The following is a 23860-nucleotide window of genomic DNA, read 5'->3' as shown; positions in this document are numbered from 1 at the left end:
AAGTAACGATTCTGTGGCACTCTCTCTATATATAAATGCTGTATATACGGTTCACATACAGACAGTCGTAGAGGGAGATTAGTATCACTCTGGGCAGCTACTGGTTACCACGCTCGGGACTCATCTGCGGTAAATACAGACGGACAGAGGGACTAGGACAGGCTGAGGACAGAGTCACGGCAGGAAGGAGACACGTGTCGGGATGTAACTGCAGTCGTGGTCAGGTGTATCAACTGCTTCATGCACGCACGAGAGGATCCCCCCACATTGCCCTCGCTGCGGAGGGCCCCCCATGTCACAAGCAGCCCCCTGCAAGTTGCTGTTACATTCCTTTGGTCAGTGTTAGAAAGCGGGAGCCCCGGGAAAGTCCCATCGGAAGACAGGTCACTGGAAGGGCATGCACAGACTATGACAGAAGGTGGCTGGCTCATTCGGTTTAGGCACATACCTCTTTCCCCTGCCACGATCAGCCACGATTGAGTGGAACAGTAGAAAAACAGGGAGGAAATTTAAATATGCAAACAGGCATTATTCGGGATGACTGGGTTTATGGGTATTAGATATTAGTTAACTGTACTGTCAATTTCAGTTAGTCACAGGAATGACCATTTTAGGTGCTTGAGAAATAACGGTTATGGATTGCCTTTTCTGCTCCTTATGCTGTAGAGTTGAATGGAGAGGAAGAGTGAGAGTTAGTGTGATTTTCAGAAAGAGCTACGACCTGAAGCCTCAGGGTTGAAGGAGGCAGTGTTTTCACAGTGGGACCCCAATGAAACCTTGGGGTCTTTCTTGGAGGACTGGATTATTTAAGACCTTACAGGTTTGGGACTTAGTTAGCCTTGAAATCCCTTGGTTTATCATTATTATCACTGAAACCACAGTTTTGACAGTGGTCTGTAAGAAAAAGGAAGCTGTATCTATTTAGATGTATGTTGGAGAATCAACAAGTGGAACAACATAGAATAATTCACTCTGTCCCTGCGTGTAGCCATCTATGTCACCTGAGGTTAACAAATGAAGATAAATCCAACAATGTGGCCTGTGATCCACACACCAAATAAAAGAAATAAAAGCAACAGTAGTGGCAACAAAAACAACCACAAAAGACCAGAAAGTATTTTGCGTGCTCCGGACAATAACCATATGCTGCTCGCATAGTAGTTTAAAATACACTCACCTCTTTGGCTTGTGGCTAGAAACATCTGAAAACTGAAGCCGAAACGTACAACACACAATCCCTTTTGGGTTGTATTCAACAGACTTTCCCAGGCTTCTCCTCACCCACCTTCCACTTGCACTCTCTTGGCAAGGCCAGTGGAAAGCAAAGGGGGTTAAGGCACCTCATTCCCAACGCTACCTGTCCCCTCCGTTCCGCAGCCGCAGCTGAGGAACCTGGGCCATTTCCCACGCGCCGCTCACCTCTGCATGATGCTCCTCATTCTGCTGGAGAACCTCAATGACTAGTTCAGCCAGACGGATTGTGTCTTCAAGCTTTTTGGCAGGAGTGATTAACCGGCCTACATTTTCTGTAGTACAAGAATCTGCGTTAAAATTCGGCGAAAGCATCGGGCTGGTTTTGTGGCCATTAGCACGAGTGGATAAGAAATTTTGAATAGTCACCAATGTTTTAAAAAAGTGTCATGCAAATGTTAAGAGCCACAAGATTAGTAGTGAGCAAACCAGAAAGCCATATTATAGTTATCATCACCATCATCATCATCATCATCATCATCATCATCATCATCATCATAGATATTAAGGGAAAGCAGTGCTCCAGCTTCAAATTGGCATGTTAAGCTACATTTTCTTTGACAGCCCATTTCAAATTGAGTGACGTTTTGTACACACGTTCTTTAAAGACAGCATAAGTATTCTATCTAATAGCACTGACTGTGCTGTGCTACACGGTGGGGACGATGCTACAGGAGCTTGATCTTGATTGCTGCTACATTTGTTGCCTGGATTTGTCCTTAAACATGCGATACTACAGAATCTTTTTCATTATAAGTCTGCAAGTCCTGTTAAGTATTGGAATGTTCATTTTTAAAAAAGCAGAGTCACAGATCTTGCTGTTTTAAGCTGTCCAGGGAGGAGACTGAAACTTACTGAACATTCCTGGGCCATTAGGTAGAAGGAAGGATCAAACTGTTGAAAGGGTGTTGGGGGTAGATTATTGGCTGAAGAGTGGTCACTGAAATCTTATAGGGTAGGTGGCAACAATGTACTCCAAGTTTTTCTCTATTTTTAGTTTTTATTGTGTGGAAAGCGTTCTTTTTAGCTGACTCAAGCACAAACCAAACTCTGGTTTATATTGCACCCTTTATAGAGCTGAATTCATGAATGTTTAGCAATCATCATGTTATGCAAACTTACAAACTTTTTTCCTGGTGGGAAAAAAAGTAATATTTAACATATAAAGGATTTTCTTAGCCAATGAAATTGCCTGGATTCAAACAGTCTGAACTCACAGGGATCTTGTATTTCATGCTTAGCCCCTTCAAACCTTGAAGCCTCAGTCAGTTGTAGCCCTGGGGTATAATGGCAATAAGGATCACTTAGCCCAATTCCACAGGTAGGCACATATGTGCAAAAAAGGACTGCCGAAACTTATTTCATCTCTTCATCAAAGCAGATGTGTTTTGGCTTCAGGATTTTCCTTGCTAGAGAAGATTACTTAATGCTTCACAGGAAGGTTTGTTGTTTTGTTTTGTTTTGTTTTGTTTTGTTTTGTTTTGTTTATGGGAGGGGTTGTGTTTAAACAAAATCATAGGCCCTGGCCTGGGTTTCTAAGTGGTTAGAGCACTGGCCCACAAACCGAGGGTCTTGGGTTCCATTCCTCGTCAAGGGCACATAAAATCCCTGTCCTGGTAGGGTGTGTGCAGAAGGCAACCAATCCATGTTTCTCTCTCACATCAGTGTTTCTCTCACGCCCCCTCCCTCCCTTCCACTCTCTTTAAAAAAAAAAAAAAAAAATCAACGGGAAAAATATCCTCAGGCGAGGATTAACAACAACAACAACAAAATCATAGGAAGTTGGTCTCAACTTTACAAAAAAGTGCCCCATAATTTTCTCTTTGTGCATTTGTTAGATAGGTGATGAATATATCAGATGATCAGTAATTTAGGATTAAAAAAGGAAAAACAAGTTTAGTGAAACACTATGCAAAATGTGGAGCTAAGAGTGGTGGCTGGGACTGGTAAGATTATTGAGGGAATTTAGCCAAACAAGCCTGGTGACTAGTGTGAAAATGGGCTTTCTGGATTTGGGCCAACGGAAAGCTCCATTGTCTCTGCTGTGCTCAGGTGGCAGCGTGGCTGGATACGGTTAGGGCCTGAAGGTGGGAACTGAGGGAACATAAATATGCAGATCAGGCAGCCAATACCCTACACTCAGAGCAGGCAAGTGTGTGGAGCTGAGCTGACAGCACAATGCCTGGGCCATAGCAATCAATATTTGGAGAAATAGTGAGGGGTTTGTGTGCTTTGGGGGCACCTGGCCTGTCTATAATTTCATAAATGGACTATGATAATTTCATTAGTAGACTTTCAGGCATTTCTACAAACATACTGTGTATATATGTTTGGGTAATATGTGTAGAGTGAGGTGCTTGCATTTTGATAGTAAATATGCATAGGCTACTATTTTTTATTAGTTGATATTCACATTTACACATCAATTTGCAAATTCCTCATTCTATGCTTATTACCCATTCGACACATACACCCACATACACACATCACACACTTACATACATTTTCTAGTAACCAGACAAGCCTGCACATTAATACAAATCTGCAGGAAGTCCCACTTGGGCATTTTGAAATCTCTTGCTTTAAAAATAGGCAGCATTGTCCTTTTGGGTGGAATACTTACCAAACCTAGGGAATTTTGGCTGCTCATGATATATCATGTAGAAATGAAATAATTCCAACCAATATTTTTATGCACTTTCATTTAAAAACTGTGAATGATATTTATGTTTGGAGAAATCCAAGATGCTTAAGCTAGGACCACCTGAAGATTTGTTTTAATATGCAGTACTTTTAGATTGACTACAATATATATCGATAGATACACATAAAGTGTACATGTGTACACAGCCATTCTCTGGGTGCGTGCACATGTACACAGACATGTGTATGCCTGATGTATATATACAGACAGTATGTTTAATAAAACCTTTTGCAATTTTACTTTAACAGGCAACCATTAGACTATGCAGGTTAAGGATCCTTTAATCTAGAATGCTTGATCTTCCAATTAACCCATATAGCCAGACTTTCATTTACCATTAATTAGCTGCAATTCCACTGTATGGAGATCAAGCCACTTTATTGAGACATAACACTCTTTTCCTCTTTCTTTGCATAGCTAACTTAGTATCTAAATGGCAAAAAAAAAAAAAATGGTACTAAAAGAGACTTCTCTAAGATGTTGTCTTTAAAGAAAATATTGTGCAAAATCCTTTAGCACCTCCTCCCTCCCCCAACAGAGGTCAAGGAGAAATTTGAGCTTAGAAATGATTTTTTTTTTGGTCTCTTCTGCTGTCTTGAAATGTATCACAATATTCCTATCACCCAATCTTGTACTAGCTGGAGCACTGAAGAGGAACTAAAAATACAATATTCTTAGTAAACATTTCATACAACAGAATTGAAGCTCATAACATAAAAAGAAATCGTCATGCAAAATGTTATGCAACAACAATGTTATTTTGTGCTGACATTGAGATTTGAAAATGTTGCATATGTCAGACATAGCTAGACAAAAAAAATGTGGACATTTGGAAATAAATACTCTCTTTCCCAAAACCTGGTGTCGAACCTGAGAGCCTCAGCTTAGTATTCCAATCCAAAACAACATTTCAAGAAGGAAAATGAACGGAAAAGCAAACTAAACTAGGAAGCTGCCGAGTAAAGAAATGGGAGAAGTTTATGGTACTTGATTTTGGCCTAGTCCTGCCGTTGAGCCTCTGACATAAAATGCTGGTCTGTATTTGGGTGGGCGGAGGAGGCCCAGGAGATGGCCGGGGAGCTGCTCAGGTGGGTGAAGACAGACGGTAAAAAAAGTAAAGAGACAAAGTGACTTTCACAAAGAGTGACCAGTAGGATGACGAACTCTGAAAAGAACTACCAAACAAGCAAGAATGATAAAACACAAATGGGGAGCCACTGCTTTCTCGGCGTTACTGCCCCATTACTGGACTGGACTCTGACCAGTGCTACCAGCACCACCCTACGGAGACACTGACTGGCTGAATAGACAGACTGGAGGTCTTTATCCAGAGGGATGCACGTGAATGATGGTGGCAGCATCACTGACCGAAACGAGACACACTTTTGCACAGTAACGGACACTGGTATGGCAAAGACTGCTTCCTCCTCCCGCTAAGCAGGAATGGGACTTGATCAGTCATAGCTGGGAGACTGGCATCTCACCCTTAATATGCTGCTTCACCTCCTACAGAACCTTGCCCCTTCTACTTAAACCTCTCTGTACTTCAGTTTCCTCATCTAGAATCCGGGAATTCTAATATCATTTTGGTGTACCTTGCAAGGTTGCTGGTAAGAGCAAGTGAAACAATACATGGGCTAGATCTCTGCAAAGCCTAAGGTGCCTACAAATGTTTATTGTTCTCTCCAATATTGTGCAAAGGCAGGAATAAATTGCCTTGCAAGAGCAGATGAAGGGCCGCTATTAGTTCAAGTGCGCTAGGGAATATTCTTGCTCCCTTTGTGGAATTTCAACATGTCAAAATCTGTCATTGGGGGGGGGGGGGAGGGATGTGTGGTATCTGATTGTTTCCAGCTCATTTAATTATTTTCAATTTGGAATTTTCATGGCTTTTATATTGTGGGTTGAATCATATATAAAAGCTTGCCAGCTTATCAAATATGTTACTTGCTATTCCAAATGTTAGAATGCCGTAATCAGCACTTGACCCATCTGTCTTGTGGTTTACAGTATCAGCACAGCAAACATCCTGGAACAATAGCCGCTCCTTCCATAGGCATAGGGCCCTCAGCTCCCCACTCCCTCCCTTTGACAAGCGCCTCATTAACCTTGGACCTGCCGCTTCCCAATAGTTCCCGTTTATAAAGCAGCCTGCGTGGTGAGAAGGGACATACTCCATTGCCAAGTTTGCTTGAATTTTCTACTGGGGAAATGATTTTTACTGCAGGCTTATAGGAAACTGTAATTCTAGCGACATTAATAAAAATATCTGCAATATGAATAAATATAATATTTTGGCAAAACTATCGATTAAAAGCAAAAGTTGATGAAATCTTTTTCTTATGGGGTCACCTCAAAGTTTTGAATGCAGAGCTAAAAATAATTATTTAGCAGTCTCCTCTTATTTAAATCTTTTGTTTGTGAAAGATTGTGTGTAAATGGAATTTAGAAAAATCAGTTTTAAATCACAGCTACTCAAAAGAAGGCAACGACTGAGCCTTTATTTATTTTTTTTAAAGTACTCCTGTTTAATTTTTCTTAAAATCTGGTCTTCTACCTACAGCTGAGCTGAAAGTTAGGGACGTCTCTGATAACACAACCTAGTAACACATCCTGGCTTTTTAATGAGTGCGTGCTACCTGAGTATGCAGTTCTCATGGGAACTCTCACTCTTTTTCACCAGAGAACAGGGCCTGCGTAGAGAAACATTTGCACTGTGGTTTATAGAACAATGAAAGGTCCCAGGCTGATCCGTAACCTGCCAGGAGCAGCTACATATTTCAGCCAATGGGTCTTGATGAAAAGTTGTGAAGGGATTCCGGCTGCCAAGTGTCTGTCCAGAATTCTGACAGTGAGGTTTGCCACTATAGAAACACAAGCTCCCTATTTTTTCCCCCTCACGGAGCAAAACAAAAACATCATACCTTGGTTTCCAACTTCATTTACCCAATTACCATTGCTCATGTTTACACAATTAAATCTGTTTGGCTTCCAAAGAGAGAGTTAAATGTGACTGCAGGAAACAAAAAGAGAATTCCTCTGCGTGCTCAGCTCAGCCAAGGAAGGGAAGCATCCAGGAGCGAGAGGCACTCCAACTAGCCCTTAAATAACCTGAGCATCCGGGTTCCAGTGAGCGAAGTGCCAGCCTCTGAAATACCATGTGAGAGATGGATGTGCTTGATGGAAGCCCACTTACTACGGTTCCAATCTATGGACATGTTGCTGAAGATGCCAGTGTTTGTATTGTGCTATTACTGCAAATCACTAGCCTGTAGCCATTTGCTTTGATGTGGGACTCGGGGTGGGTAAAAAGCTAGATAGGAACAGAAAGCTAAGGAGATAGCCATGTCACATTTCCAGGGTACCCTGCCTCCCTCAAAGGATGGCTCCATGGACCATACGTTTAATGCAGCATTACAATTCAGCACCATTTCCTCAGTGGGCTGTAAATTACATACAGTGATCCCCTTGCGGGACCATCACTCCCTTTCAGAAGATTCCGTCTTTAGGGCAGTGTGAAGTATATGGTAATACAGACTGTTGGATGAATCATGGATCCTTTTCTCTGCTCTTTTTACTGCAGTTATCTTTGTCTCTTCTGTAAAACATGCCTCTGAGCCTGCCCTACTCCTACTTAAAGCCTTTAAGAGATCCCTTTCATAACAAGAGGGTGCCTTCATAACAAAGCTCGACTCCTCTGCTGATACCTCTACTTGTGCTATGGCCTTTAACAATAGCAAACCACATACATATCCCCCTCCCTCTATTCCCAGCGAATTATGTGTTTCTGGGGCTTGAACAGAGCCTGTCCAGGGCAGGTCCTTGAGGTGGAAGGAAACCCTCAGTGAATCCCACCCAGTGCATTGCTTTCATGGCAAAGCAAAGACTCGGTGTTGCAACATGCATAGACAGGATGCGGCAACTTTTATCTCTTAACCAAAGCCCCTGGTTACTTAATGCATGTACTAAGCTGAATTGTGAATCATGAACAATATAACCTAAACTTCCAAACCCAAGAACGACTTCAGGTGTCTCAATGCAATTTAAAATGATTTAAGATAGTTAAAAATACTTTTGATTTAAATTAAAATAATTTGTATCTACAAGGAAGAAATAATGCTATTATATTTTTCTTCTCTAATTTGGTATCCTTGTCCTAAACAATGAGCTGTTGCACTTAAGGAAAGGGAGCTTAATTCTGGATAGACACACTCAGTATTGGATATCTGTTATTCTTATATGTGTAATAACCTTTCTCAGGAGAATTGCCTTTCGTCCACTCTATGTGGTTCTGGTGTGAATGTCAAGCAATGAATCCTACAGGGGTAGTCATGTGAGCCAAGCTAGGCCAACCATACACCAACACTGTCATGGAAATTCTGATCGACTCAGAGATTAACATGTGACTCAAGCATGCCAATGAGACCCTTCTCTGGAATTTTATACAGTTGCTTGGAGAGAAAAGCTTGTTTTCTTTTAGGGTTTATTTAGCTAGGATGAAAGCCGGTGCTATCTGAGACCATGTTGTTCCCAACCTCTCTACCATGACCTCCAGTCACATTAAAGATACCTGTCAGCAGTTGGAGAGATTAAAACACACTAAAATTCTTTATCCTGAGACCAGTTCCTCCAGGCATTTCCTAGCTACACTGGCCCAAAACTCCCTTTTCTTGCTTAAACTATATGAGGTGTGTGTGTATGTGTATTTTGTCACTTGCTTTAGCAAGAATACTGATTTAATACTACTATTAAATATCCACCCAGTCCCCAAATAAGCTTTCACGTATATGGCCACAAGCTCTCTGGGGCAGGATCTTGGAGCATCTGGAAGGATGCTGAATAGAGGCAAATACTTTAACAAGGCCAGAGACAGTTCTTCTTGGGGAACTAGCCCTTGACCTCCAGGATGACATCATCCTTGCAATGTATCAAAGACAAAGACACTGGCCTTGGTGAAGACCCTGTAGCACCTGGCATTTCCCTTTACTACAGGCAGAATGTAACTACATGTTTTATGCCTGTGCTCTCTACTATAATGTCAGCTCCCTGGGGTTAGGGACCATGGCTGCTTTTGCTCATTGCTCACTCCCTTGGAATCTGGCATGGATCCTGGAACTTAGTAGGTATTTAACAAATATGTGTAGAGCTATATTGCTATGTTTTATTTTGAAATTAATGATAAAATGATCAATCAACTGCCTTCTATATTCCACTGACATCCAAATTGCAATCCCTGGATCAGCAGCTCCGCATCACCTGGGCACTTGTTAGACATGCAGGTTTCCAGGCCCTGGTCCAGACCTGCAAACTCAGAATCTATGTCTTAACAAGATCCTCAGGGATTTTTATGAACTTTAAAGTTTGAGATGTATTCTTTTACTAGAGGCCTGGTGCACAAAATTCATTCATGGGGGTGTGTGTCTCTCAGCTCAGCCTGCACCCTCTCTAATCTGGGACCCATCGAGGGATGTCCGACTGCCCATTTAGGCCTGATTAATCGGGCCTAAATGGGCAGTCGGACATCCCTCTCACAATCCAGGACTGCTGGCTCCCAACTGCTCACCTGCCTGCCTTCCTGATGCCCCTAACCGCTTCTGCCTGCCAGCCTGATCACCCCCTAACCACTCCCCTGCCAGTCTGATTGATGCCTAACTGCTCCCCTGCCAGCCTGTTTGCTCCTAACTGCCCTCCCCTGCAGGCCTGGTCAACCCTAACAGCCCTCCCCTGCAGAACTGGTCCCCCCCAACTGCCCTTCCCTGCAGGCCCGGTCACCCCCAACTTCCCTCCTCTGCCGGCCTGGTCACCCCTAACTGCCCTCCCCTGCAGGCTTGATTGCCCCCAACTGCTCTCCCCTGCAGGCCTGGTCCCTCCCAACTGCCCTCCCCTGCTGGCCTGATCACCCACAACTGCTCTCCCTTGCAGACCTAGTCCCTCCCAACTGCCCTCCCCTGATGGCCATCTTGTGGCAGCTATCTTGTGTCCACATGGGAGCAGCCATCTTTGACCACATGGTGGCAGCCATCTTTGACCACATGGGGGAAGCCATCTTGTGTGTTGGAGTGATGGTCAATTTGCATATTACTCTTTTATTATATAGGCTAGAGGCCTGGTGCACGGGTGGGGGCCAACTGGTTTGCCCTGAAGGGTGTCCCAAATCAGAGTGGGGGTTCCCTTGAGGCATGGGGTGGCCTGGGCGAGGGGCCTGTGGTGGTTTGCAGGCCAGCCACGCCCCCTGGTGACCTAAGCAGAGGCCCTGGTATCTGGGATTTATTTATTTTCTATAATTGAAACTTTGTAGCCTTGAGTGGAGTCCTGGGCCCGCCAGGGCAGGCGGAAAGCTTGGCTTCCTCCATTGCAGAGGGCAATCCAAGCCTCCTGCTCTCTCCATGGCCACAGACATCTTGGTTGGGTTAATTTGCATACTTGCTCCTGATTGGCTTGTGGGCGTGGCTTGTGGGTATAGGGAGGTACAGTCAATTTGCATATTACTCTTTTATTAGGTAGGATATTCCAATTCTGAAATAAAACATTATGTCCATGCTATACATTTAGATTGGGATGTTTTCTTTTAAATAATAATAAGCAAATAACAACAACAAATATAGTGATGCTAACTATGCTAATAGACACTGTGCTAGTAGCTCTTTTCGGAATATGTGCTTCAATCTTTGCAACAACCCTTTGGGGGAGGAAAATAAAAGTGAGGTTTAAAGAGGTTATAAAGTTCATTGGAGCCAGGATAGTTATTTAAGTTTTGGTACCCAGGCTGGTCCTGAGGTGACGTTTTCTTGGGAGCTGCGTATACAGGATACTGTCCTGTGGACACTGTTCATCTTCAGCTGTCATGCTGAAAATTCAGGCCAGACGGGCTGGGGTGGGGCCATCATCTCTTGGATGAAAGTTAAGGTCACCTGGTTGGGGGTGAAGTCTCCTGAATAGTGTGCAGGATCCCAAACTAGAGTCACTAACTGCCCATCTTATTTAGAAACCACTAGGCCTCAGTTTTCCTGTCTGTCAGGTGACTGTTTGGGACTAGATGATTGAGAAACCCCTTTTTAGTCTTACAATTTTATCACTAACAACCACGGTGTTTCATAGCTTAGAAGTTCAACATGTAGGCTTAGGAATTATGCTCATGTTCAAATTCTGTCTCCGCCACTAAGTAGCTGTGTATTTTTGGGCAACTTAATTAACATGCCTCTATTTCTCTCTCTTTGTATTTCTATATACAAAGAGTGAATTCTTATTTCATTGAGTGTAAGTGGCATATTTTAACATTTCTGAAATTGGGTGCATTTACATTTGATGGCGTCTAACAATTTAGTTGGCAGCATTGTTTTGTTCTTAGGAGTATATAAATTAATGGTACATCTTATAATTGATGGCCTTTTAGAGCCAAAGAAATATGGTAATAACATACTACTTATAAAGCTGTGAGAATTAACTGAGATATGCCTGTAACTACTAAATACATACTAAATTCTCAATAAAGGACAGTTGTCATCATCATCATCAGCAGCAGCGGTATCTATTTTTTTTTTTCTGGTAGAAGAGACACTGGTTTTATATTTATTGGTTTATGGCATCTTTTTTAACATTGCCTTCTTTCATCCGGGATCCTCCTTGGTGACAGTGTTGGAAACATGTTCCTCCTTGCCCTCCTCACTTTTTATAACATGGATGAGGTACTAGTCTACAAAATAATCTGGGCTTGGAAACCCTGATTGATGTGTCCCTGAAACAAGAAGGAAGGAAAGGGAAACATTTAGTTTCTTGTGTAAGAAATGAAGCATGAGGTGGTGCTCATTTCGGAAGGGCCTGGCACTTGGTGGGAAGGGATTTGCCCTTGGATAGGTGGCTCTGCACTGTGTGTTCAAAGATTGCAAGCTTAGTTGTCTCTTCTCCTTCAACTGTCCTTGGACCTGTAGGAAGTTTGGCTGGAGACAGGGAATGATACCGAACCTCAGCACTACAGAATCTGCTTGGAAGTCCTTTGGGTGAACTTGTCCTACATTAGAGGGTTTCTGTCAAATGGGGATACAAAAGTCTTCAGTTCTTTGGGTAATCTCAGGGAATCTCAATTGCTCTGAGGGAGACCTCAGGATGGGAAGGTTTTGGCAGTGATCTGGTCTCCGAAAGGACTGTTCTGTCTTTGGGTACTTTTCCTGGATTAAAAGTTGTAGGTATTTTTGAAGTTACCCATTCATTGATTACTATCCAAGTGCCCCCCACATCAACTGGAACGGTGGCAGTGAGAAAAGAGATGAAAAAGCATGGTATTTGAATTTAGAAAAATCTGGTTTAAATCCTGCTTGAGAAATTCACTTATCCTCAGCTCCCTCACCTGTAAAAGGGGTAAAGATGGAATCTGATTCTCCATATGAAGTCCTTAGCCCATAGGTGGGTTGGCTGGCTCTATATCTATCTATCTATCTATCTATCTATCTATCTATCTATCTATCATTTATCTATCATCATCTATTTATCTATCATCTATCTATCTATCGATCTATCTATCATCTATCTATCTATCTATCTATCTATCTATCTATCTATCTATCTATCATCTACCTATCTACATTTGCTTATCTATCTACCTATCTGTTAATCTATCTAATTTTGCAAATCTTTGGTATAGTTGAAGAAAATATTTTTTATTTCAAGTTTCAATTGAATTTTTATGATGCTCAGAAAATTATACAAGTATTTAATCAAGAATTGAGGCAAAACAGCAATAGTAGTGTATCCATAGAGCTTGCTGGGTTCAGAACATGTGATGGCTTAAGTGGAAATATATTTAAAATAATAAATTTATGTGCAGGAGTCACAACTTTTCTTTCATAGAGTAGCAGCCTTTTACTTTCTTGAGATACTGTAATTAAACTGAATATTTAATTTCTCATAATGCCACCAGACAGAAAGCACAAGTCCACCAAAATGCCACCTGCTGAGTCCCATAGCCTCTCAAAGCACAGCCTGAGCAAAGGGCTCCTAGCTATCCACATTCTACCCAATTAGGGCATGTAACTCCAGCTGTGCCCTGCCACCTCCATACAGTTGGTTTTGAATACCCACCCATGTATTTGTGCTTAGATCCCTCTGAGGGAATTGAAAAAGGAGAGGGAGGGCAAGAAAAAAGATGAAAAGATCCAGAAAGAAATCATTATGATTGTGAGTGTGACTGAGATTTGTTTTGCTTAGAAGCCTCAGATATACCAGGCTTCAAAACCGTCTCAGCTGGGACCTTAACTTTTAGACCCAGTTTTACTCAAGTCCTCCTTCTCAGTCCTTTCTCCCCATCAAAGCCAGTATGATTGTCCTGGAGTGCCAATCATCAAGCCACCCTCTTGCTTAAAGAGCCTTTAATGGCTTTTTATCACCTTTGGATGTGAGATGTGTGGAATTTTCCTTTGAAAAATCTATATGCCTTCACAAGTTGGCATAGATTCCAGGTTAAAAACTTTGGACCATGAGATATAATCGGAACTCTATTATTAGGGCATATCAAGGCTTTTGAGATCTTGCCTCCTGTCTACATTGCCATCATCAGCACCCTTTACTGCCATCATTTCATTTCATTGCAACCACATTGAATTACAGAGTAGTTAAGACTGTGGCCTCTGCCTGGACTCAGATTCTGTCTCTACCCTTATTCTACTAGAAGTGTGTTATTTGACCTCTCTGTATCTTGGTTTGCTCTTCTCTAAAATGGGAATAATAGTAGTATCCACCTCATAAGGGTTTTTGAAGATTAAATGAGGTTAATACATATAAAGCATTTAATAGTCATACCTGGTACATAATACACACTGAATAAGCATTAGCTATTTTTATTAGCTATATGGTTTTACGTGTTTGCACATATTACTCTCTCTGTCCAGGATGCCTCTCCACTTTCCAATCCCAGCTCCCTTTCACTGATTCTTTCAAGATGTAGTTCAATATTTCCAACCTTGTGAAGATTTCCAAGGTGTCTGACAGTGTCCTCTTATGCATAGCTGTCCCAGTTGGTGCAGCTGCATACTTACTGAGTGACACTAGGCACCCATTTGCACACAGGCTTCATAAGGTTATCAGCTGTTTCCTGTTGTTTGCATAGTCCCTGGCTTTCACCACTGCACCTGGCACAGGTAGGCCTCAGTAAACACTTGTCGAATGAATGAAATAGTGAATGAATGAATGAATGAATGAATGAATACATTCCCTTCTTGGGAGAGAAAGGCACATGTGTCTTAAACATAGGTTCATGAGTCTTCCAATACTTAATGCCAGTCTGGTGCTTAGCATGTGCTCAGAAATGCTGAGTTGATCTGAAATATGTTCATCTTTGATTAAATGAAATAGGTTTAACTTCAATGAAATGATAATAATCTTTTGAGAATCCTTTAGACCTTAAGAACAAAAGTTAATACTATATTTTTAGTTATTAGAGCTTTCCTTACAAAATGCTTAGAATTTTTTGGACTAAACAAGAAGAACACATCCAAAGTCAGAGAGTTTTCTAAGAGCTTTCCTCTCGCGAAGCTTCCACCCTGTGCCTGTGCTCTGCCTCACCACACGATACACAGAACAGCACAAACACAACCTCTCTCCATCTTGGCTGATAGACATTCATCAAAGAACACAAACTTCTCAGTAGGGTAGGAAACAGAAAAAAGAAATGAAAAACAAAAGTGAAGATTCGTTTGGTTCAGTAACTTTTTAAAAAGCACATGAGGCCAAATCCCTGGAATCCGGAAACCAAGGATGAAAAGTTGCGTACAAACCAGAATTCTGTTCCTCCAAAGCTTATGCCTTTATGGAAATTCTACTCTATAAAGGTTAACATCTAATGGGCATGAGGGGTATTTAGACAGCACAAATTAACTCCTTAAGTATCATTGCAACTCCACACCAGTCTTTGGGAGTACATACATTAAGGAGCCATTAAAAAAAAAAAAAAAGAAACTAAATATAACTCAACAATCCTGATAGTTTATAATGCATATACAATTGGTTCACCTGCGTCCTTTTGATTCTCTATTTGAAAGAGAGAGCACAACGAGGAGAGAAGAAAGAGAGAAACAAGAACAGATATGCAGGATTAATGAGCAAGTGGACCAAAATGCCCCCCAATTATGTGTGATATATGACATTGGAAGAAAAGGTCGCCCTTGGGTTCCCACCGCCCCGAAGTGTGGGGGCCAGCAAAAAAAGGGTCCTTCACAGAGGTGAAAAATGCTGCACAAATAGAAAATTAGTAAAATTAAGTTTAATGTGAAATCAAGCTATGAAACATACATGAACTCTCCAAGTGACAATTAAGTCATATGTTCTAGCCAAAGCTTAGAGGACAAGGACAAGTCAAAATCTCCAGAAAGAACAAGGGAAAGCTTTCCAGCTTGAGAGAAAAGAGACAGGAGGCATGTAAGATCTAATTTTTACAGAGAATAGACCACCTCATGTGATCTTATACCCACAATAGTTTGACATGTTAAACATGGAAAAGAAGGCATGATTTTGCCCCAGCTGTCCTTTATCTGACACCTAACATATTGCTCCCGGCCTAGATGCTACCTTTTTATTGTGTACCAGTGACAAGCACTTTACAAATTGGGGTTACACACAAGCAAAGTAAAAATGCATTCAGGTCACAGACAGAGAATAACTGAAAAACTTACAGACAAATCTGAGTTTATCACAAACAAATGGCTTAATTGTCTAACCTGTTTTAGGCTGATAAAAAGTGACTGGACTTCTCACACTGGATTTCACAGACAGAATCAACAGACAAGCCAATGCTAAACAACTTGAAGCAAGGAGAGTGAGTTGATTGGATCTGTATTTTCTTGAAATAATGAAAACAGAAAGAGTGAAGACAGCATGGCGAGGAGTGGTAGGTACTCACGAATGGTTAAATCCATCACTTGGGAGGCCAAGCAGAAGACAGGATGCTCATACATTTCTCTCTTTTTCCCTATAAAAGAGGATTTGGGCATGCAAGAGGCTTAGGTCAGAGGTAAAGAGGTTAAAGGTCATAGGTTAGAGGAAAACGTTACATTAGCTCAAAGGAAAATAGCCACAGAGTATTTTGGGATAAACACAGGATAAAGGAAAAAGGAGTTTCAAAATCGGAGATCTACTGGATTAACCATTCAGCATGCCGTGAGTCACGAGAGAGATTGTGACCATGATTTTACACGTCTCTTTAGAATTGTTTGCAAGAATACAATGACCAAAAACATCATGAGTAAAGGGAAACAGAATTTCATTGATTTAAGGCTCCAAGATACTAAGGATTTCAGACTTTAGTATCTAAGGCTCTTGAGGTATTTCTTCATAAACATAGTCTCCAGCATTATTACTACAACTTCTTTCCAAAATTCTCTGGAAACTAAGCTGTCAGTGCTCACAGAGGGGCTCAAATGTAAAAATGGATGGTTTCTTTTCTGAGTGTAGGATTGGAACCTTGTAAAAGAAAGTTGTCTGGTAGTAATATCTTTATAGCTGCAATGTCTCAGCCTATGGTGGACTATGTTCATGAAAGAAAACCTGATACATGCAGCCAGAGGATGTTGGGTTGTCTGAATTAACAATCCCAGCATGCTTTGAAATTGGTGTCACAGCCACTTTTGCAGAGATAATGTCAAAAAATGGCTGAGCCAATCGCGAACAAGGAAGGAGAGAAGCAAAGAGAGCAGGTAGTGTGGAATGAGGTACTTCTCTGAAAAGAGAGTTGGAAAAAAAAAGATTGGTTTCTTCAAAGAATCCCCAGACCTAAAAGTCACAGTGCAAAAGATAATTAACACAACCAAGAAGAATTGAGGCACAAAAGGAAATTACAGACCAGCTGATCTACTTTGGAAATGAATGCATTTTTACTTACAGATCTTAAAGTTTGTTTTTGGATATATTTATCTGAAAGAAGAGAGCAGATCTTACCAAGACTAGTAATAGCTAGACCAAGACCTAGGAGGCAGCAGCCATGGCAACCGAACGTTTCTTGATTCCATCCCATCTCTGGCCTCACCTAGAATTATTAGGTGCCCGGTTGGCATTACCAAACACAACCAATCATTGTGTCCTGGGAAGGTAAATGCTGGAACAATTATTTTCTAATATAGCTCTTTTAACAATCTTCTTGTTCCTCTATTTTTGTCACTCATTACCAAGTCAAGAGTTGATAAACATCCTTTTAGTGCCCAATTCTTAGGTGTTTCTCCCTGGATGCATAACAATGAATTCATTACCACTGGTACACAATTTGCATTGTCAGACAGACAAAATTGAGAGAGGGAGACATGTAATGTACAGAACACTGTGAATTTGACATGATCTTAGCCTAATTCTCTAGGGAAATAAGGACTTTGGCAGGATAACTGATGGGTTTTGGTGGTTGGTTAGGTCTTTTTTTTTTTTTCCCCCAGTCATGTCCTAAAAGCAACAATGGGTATTTGCTGGCATTTCACATGTGAGAGTACATCAGATTCCAGAATGCGAACACATTGAGTTTTGCACACAGAAGTTCCACATTTATACACTTACACCACTGGTCAAGTTGGGTGTGGTTTTCAAATCACCCTATAGCAGCCAACAGGGTAACAATGAAAAGTGATTAATAAACTGCAAATGAATAGGTCCCAAAGAACCATACCTTTTCAAGTAGAGTTTACTTAAGGTGACTTTTGGGAATTACTTGGTCATCAGTGACTGCTTCCCTAAAACTTGAGAGGGCAGCGGTGACAACCATCCTAGGTCTAATGTAGCAATAACAAATGAAATCAAAAGCAAATCAGGAGCCATCAGAGAGGCTGGACATTAATTTGCCGTCAAGTTTGAAATGCTACCAAAGATAGCTCTTCATAAGTTCAAGGGACGAGAAAGAATTCAGCAAAATCTTGATGTTGCTTTATTCAGTTGTTGTTTTACTTGTAATGCCATCAACAGTGGACAACAAACTTTGTTTTCCTCTATTTAAAGCAGGTAGTAATCCCGCAGAACTCTTTCATTGGAAGACATCAGCCACTTAGGGCTGAAACAGACTCTCAGAGGGACCTCAGTTATCGGATAACATCCCGTGTTTAATATTCTTCCCCTACAAAGACTGATTTCTGAGCCTCTGATCTTTCATTCATTTATTTGGCCACATCCAAGGAAGAGTTCACATTTTCATATTTTGAGTGCTTTCAAGTTTCAGCTTAACATACTCAGATGGACCCCTGTTTCCTGGTGCCCATCAGAAAAGAGAGAGACTTCCCCAGGGAGGCATACGAAGTTTTAAATGAAAACCTGGGGGCAGAAGGGAGTCTTACCTTCGATTTTGGCATACTCTGAGAGCCGGGAATAGTTGACTAAAGCAGCCTGCTCTAGACATTTACGGATGACTGTTTTTACCTCCTCTTGTGGCACTGGGGTAACGATGTCTTTCATCAAAACCTTAAGGTGGGGAAAACAGGTTATTCAGATGGTTCAATTAAATGCGTTGCTCATTTATATTTCTTAGAGAGTTCAGATGCACGGTTAGAATGGCAAAGCCTGTCCATGAACCAGGGAAGGACTAGGGACATATCTTCAATAGATCCAACTATTTATTGTCTAGAGAGGAAACACCTAGATTGTGGGCAGTTTTTTCACACGTATTTTGATATTTGATGAATGGTAAACAATACCTCAAAAATTACAGTCTAGGTCATTCAACCACAATATTCCATTACAATTTTGTTCATGTTTCTGTAGATGTGGAATCTGTCTTTGACTTTCATTCTTACCCTTTCCAGAAGTGAGAGAGTAGCTTTCAAAGCACCTTCAGGTCGACCAAATGGAAAGCAGTACCTAAAAAAGAGAAAATTCTTCAGGTTGCCCAATTTATTACACTTTAGCATGAAATATACTGAAATTTGATTCCTATAGAAATTCTCTGAGGAACAGAAAGTGCTTTCTATTTTGTCATGTTGTGTTATGTTAATCTGAATTCACACCATTTATGTGTGTATATAATGTATATAAGTGTATGTGTGAATGATGACTGAAGAGAGACTCTGCAGACGTCTGCAGCAGAAAAGAATATTTAGGGTGATGACAAGGCTCTGTGTAGATTTCTATTGTGAAGAGAACCATTTGTTAGCTCAACGGAGACCTTAAATATTATTATAGAGACCAGCATTACAAAAATATTAGTTGAAAGAGGGTAAGGTTAATCCCTAAAGGATTCATGTGGAAAATGAAGGAAGGTCTTTTGAGCAAATTCATGATTCTGCAAATTGTCCTTCCTTGCTTGTGGTTTTTAATTGTTACTGGATTTTTCATTATTGGCAATGCATCTTGCATATAGTGAATGATCAATAGAGATTTATCCGGGGCAGGGGGATCTGCGTTAGATAACACTAGGAATTCCATTGACTGTTTTAGGCTGTCACCAGCCCTTTGGGACACTGTTCCTTATGATACAAAGGGACCAGCAAGGGCTACTTACACTCAGACTGGCCTGGGGCAAGTCTTGAACCTCTTTCAGCCTAAGTTTACTTGTTGTTTAAATGGGGACTATAATAACTTCCTTACAAAATTATTCTGAGAATAAAAAAATAATGAGATGCTTATCCAGCCCCTGTATCTGGAAGGGCCTGATTTATGCCATTATAAATGTGCTTCTTATTTTTGAGTTACTAGTTCAGGCTTCTCGTCCAGAATCACAAGTGCAGCATTAGAAATGACTGATTTGTCCCAAGGAGAAGTGGGCTACATGGCACAAGGCTCAAGGCAGACGCTGCCGCTGGCTCCAGTGTGTGGAGAAGAGACAACCTGCAAGGCCCATCAACTTTCCTTCCCTGAGGAGCAGCTTGTCCTGTCTCTGAGGGGAAGGTGGCTTCTGTGGGTACCACTGCCTTCCTGCCCTAATCACATGATGTGGTTCACAAGATCTTTCAGTGCTTTATTTAGGAAATTTGAAGAAGCTTCAAATACAACTTTTTAATAGATTAAACAAAAAATAGGTTGATGACCAGGGTCAACTTGTACAAGGAGTGGTTTTTCGTTTGGTGGAAATAAAATGACCTTAAGATTTCAAAGTCTCTGAGCTATTGTGGAACCCAGTCTTATCAGTTTGCTTTTTCATTTGGTTATTTCTAAATATCCAATGTGTATCTGATTGACTTACAGTTTCAGAAAATCAAGCCCTCTTAGTCTCACCCTCCTAAGGAGCCCCTCTACCCCAGATCCTTACCTAAAATGTGTAATCTGATTTTCCAACAGAACTCGGAGTCTCTCTTTGATTTCTTCAAAACGTTCCTTTTCTTCCACAGTCACAGTTCCAATCCCATCGGGCCTGAAGGAAGACATGGCATGAAGTGACAGGAACCTCGTGTGCTGACACCATCAAATCAAATCTCTAGCAGGAGGAAACTGTCTCTCTCAGAAGAACAATGGCAATGACAGATGTAACCTTAGGAGAAGTCCTGCTTCTCAGAGCTGGTTACTAAAGGGGGTGGGGTGTTTTGAGATTATCATTTGGAGACATTTGCAAAATTGTCGCTCATTTATTGTGAAATGGTAAAATGTACAAACTAGTGGCTTGGAGGTTCAGCTTTTAGGTCTGTGTGTCTCACAGTTTCTTAAAAATTTTAACTACTTGCCAACATTTTTTAAATTAGGAAAGTTTTATAATACAATTCTCTTGAAAATTTGGAACAACTGGCATTAGAAACAACAACAACAAAAACAAACAAACAAACAAACAAAACCCAAACAATTTGATTAAAAATTGGGCAGAGAACTTGAATAGATGTTTTTCCAAAGAAGACATACAAATGACTAACAGGTAGGTGAGAAGATGCTCAACATCATTAATCATCAGGGAAATGCAAATCAGAATCACAATGAGATATCATCTTGTACCTGTTAGAGTGGCTATTATCAAAAGGTCAAGTATAACAAGTGTTGGTGAGACTATGGAGAAGAGGGAACACCTGTGCACTGTTGTTGGGAATGTCATTTGGTGCAGCCACTGTGGAAAACAGAGGAACCTCAGAAAATTAAAAATAGAACTACCAAATGATCCAGCAATCCCACTTCTGGGTATGTCTGAAGGAAAGGAAATCACCATCTTGAAAATATATCTGCACCGCCATGTTCATAGTAGCATTATTGACAATAGCCAGGATGTGGAAATAATCCAAGTGCCCACTGTCAGATAAATGGATACATATTTCACATATATTTCATATAACATATTATATATATATATATATATATATATATATACATATACATATATATATATATATATATATATATATATATATATATATAGCCAAGGGTAAAGAAAATGTAAGCTATTATATGTGTGAAATATTCAGTCATAAAAAATAAAAAAATCCTGCCTTTTGCAACAATATAAATGGACCTTGAGGGCATGATGCTAAGAGAAATGTCAGTCAGATAAAGACAAATACTGTATGTTCTCACATATGGAATCTAAAAAAGTCTAACTCATAGAAATAGAGAGTGGAATGGTAGTTGCCGGGGCCTGAGGGGTGGGGGAAATAAGGAGGTGTTGACCAAATGGTACAAACTTCTAGTTAAAGCACAGCAGGGGGACTCTAGTGAATAATCCTATCTAATAAAAGAGTAATATGCAATTGACCATCACTTCAACACACAAGATGGCTGCCCCCATGTGGACACAAGATGGCCAGCAGGGGAGGGCAGTTGGGAGGGACCAGGTCTGCAGGGGAGGGCAGTTAGGGGTGACCAGGCCGGCAGAGGAGGGAAGTTGGGGGCAACCGGGCCTACAGGGACAGGCAGTTCGGGGTGACCATGCCGGCAGAGGAGGGAAGTTGGGGGCGACCAAGCCTGCAGGGGGGGGGGCAGTTAGGGGCAATCAGGCTGGCAGGGGAGCAGTTAGGCATCAATCAGGCTGTCAGGGGAGTGGTTAGGGGGTGACCAGGCTGGCAGGCAGAAGTGGTTAGGGGCAATCAGGTAGGCAGGCAGGCAAGCAGTTGGGAGCCAGCAGTCCTGGATTGTGAGAGGGATCCCAGATTGGAGAGGGTGCAGGCTGGGCTGAGAGACACCCCCCCCCCCAAAATGCATGAATTTCGTGCACCGGGCCTCTAATCTATAATAATAAAAGCATAATATGCTAATTAGACCAGACATCCTTCCAGATGAAACTAAAGCTGCGAGGGAAGCCCAGGTCTCAGGTCCCAGGTGCTTGCCAGCGGCCGGAGGGAAGCCCAGGTCCCGGAGAGAAGCCAGTGCTAGCAGTTGGGGGAAGGAAGGCCTACTCTTGCACAAATTTTGTGCATTGGGCCTCTAGTCTATAATAATAAAAGCATAATATACAAATTGACTGAATGGCTGAACAGTGGAAAGACCATCCGGATGACCTTCCAGACTACCTTCTGGGCGAAGCCAGGGCTGCAAGGGCCTACTCTTGCACAAATTTCGTGCATCAGGCCTCTAGTACTTATTATATACTTCAAAGTTGATAAGAGAGTAGATACTAAATGTTCTCACCACACACAAAATGATGGTAATTATGTAAGGGGATGTAGGTGTTAATTAACCTTACTGTGATAATCATTTTACAATATATCTGTGTATCAAATCATAGCATCACATACTTTAAACTTACATATATTTGTCAATATCTTAATAAAGCTAAACAAAACAAAACTAAACAAGCCACATACAATGTTTTTCAATCTTAGCAAACTATTGCTCATTTTAATACAATGGACCTTAGCACAAATAAGTGAATTTCAGTTTAATCACCGTATTCCCGTGTTTCTAAATCGGCATTAGGTCCATACACATTTTCCCTGTTTGGTTTGGACCATTTAAGTTGAAAATACAAAGGGACGCTGCATATCTATAGCTCAAATTTATCTGTGCCAAATTAGACGGAGGGTAATCTGACCCATTCAAAGACTTCAGCTTCCCAGATCTGTAGTGACTTGTTTTGACTGCTGCCTGAGCCAGTTTGCAGGCTGGTGCGTCACCATGATACTTCTATTGGAACATTCCTCAGTTTGCAAATGCAAGTCATCTTGAGACCAAACAAATGGTCTTATTTATAGGCCTTCTCAAGGATCCAGCATAAGTTGGGAAAATCCTGTACACTAGACCAGTCTGACTACACAAAAGACTTGGCAAATGATAGCAATGTACCTCCTGTTAGGGGTTGGTCGGTCAGTTTCCTTCTTTTAAAATACTGAAAATGTCCCACTGGAAAAAAATGAGAACCCTCCTCCTGCACACACACACTTTATAAAAAACACTGCTAAATGGTAAAATCCTATTATGATCCACTTTTTCATACTCCCTTGAACTTAAGGGAAGATGGAAGAAAAAAGGCAAAATGGTAAATATTGGGTAGGCTGTGGTAATCTATGAATGTGCCCTTATTTTCAAAATTTCTGGAGAAATCTCAAAAAAGTTTATTAAAAATCTATAGTTAAATCTCAGAATGAATTCATTGGCCCCCACAAAATACATGCGACATTTTCTGTGCTAAAGTCTCATGTTTAATGTACAACTTCTTTTAGCTGTAGCTTTTGGAATTTGTTTACACAAAATTCAGCTTACTAACACACCAAACACACGTTTATACAATTGGCATGTGTGTGCATATACTTGATTTGGAAAAAATAAGCCATTTTAAGATTTTGTTTCTTAGCAGGGAATTAACCGAGAGAAAATGCTATTAAATATAACTTACAAGTTACAGAGGGGTTTTGGCATGGAATAGTTAACACTAGAGTCCCGGTGCACTAATTCGTGCACTGGTGAGGTCCAGTCGGCATGCCCCCATGGGTGCCATTGGGGGTAGGCTGGCTGGGGTGAGGGACCATGGGCAATTAGCCGGCCCCGCCCCCGATTGGATTGGGGTGGGGGCGCCTACTAGGGGATGAGGCCGGTCCAGGTGAGGGG

General features: G+C 41.3%; 1 protein-coding gene across 16 annotated transcripts in view; it reads right to left on the bottom strand.

Moving 5' to 3' along the window:
- CADPS (calcium dependent secretion activator) overlaps positions 1-23860 on the bottom strand; it is a 459193-nt gene that overhangs the window by 96146 nt on the left and 339187 nt on the right. For 4 of the 16 annotated variants that reach the window (XM_080671526.1, XM_080671521.1, XM_080671522.1 and 1 more), the window contains 6 exons: positions 20154-20255; positions 18703-18766; positions 18247-18370; positions 15843-15911; positions 14957-14974; positions 1420-1526 (listed from right to left, as the gene is read on the bottom strand). In XM_080671526.1, coding sequence (XP_080527652.1) covers positions 1420-1526; positions 14957-14974; positions 15843-15911; positions 18247-18370; positions 18703-18766; positions 20154-20255 — 484 coding nt within the window. Of the gene's footprint in view, positions 1-1419; positions 1542-14956; positions 14975-15842; positions 15912-18246; positions 18371-18702; positions 18767-20153; positions 20256-23860 lie in introns of all 16 variants that reach the window. The other 12 variants (XM_080671528.1, XM_080671529.1, XM_080671531.1 and 9 more) reach the window with 4 other exon arrangements.

This window comes from Plecotus auritus, assembly GCF_963455305.1.
Source record: "Plecotus auritus genome assembly, chromosome: 6".
Taxonomy (NCBI): domain Eukaryota; kingdom Metazoa; phylum Chordata; class Mammalia; order Chiroptera; family Vespertilionidae; genus Plecotus; species Plecotus auritus.
The sequence above is the reverse complement of the archived record's forward strand: the minus strand, read 5'-3'. Positions and strand labels throughout refer to the sequence as shown.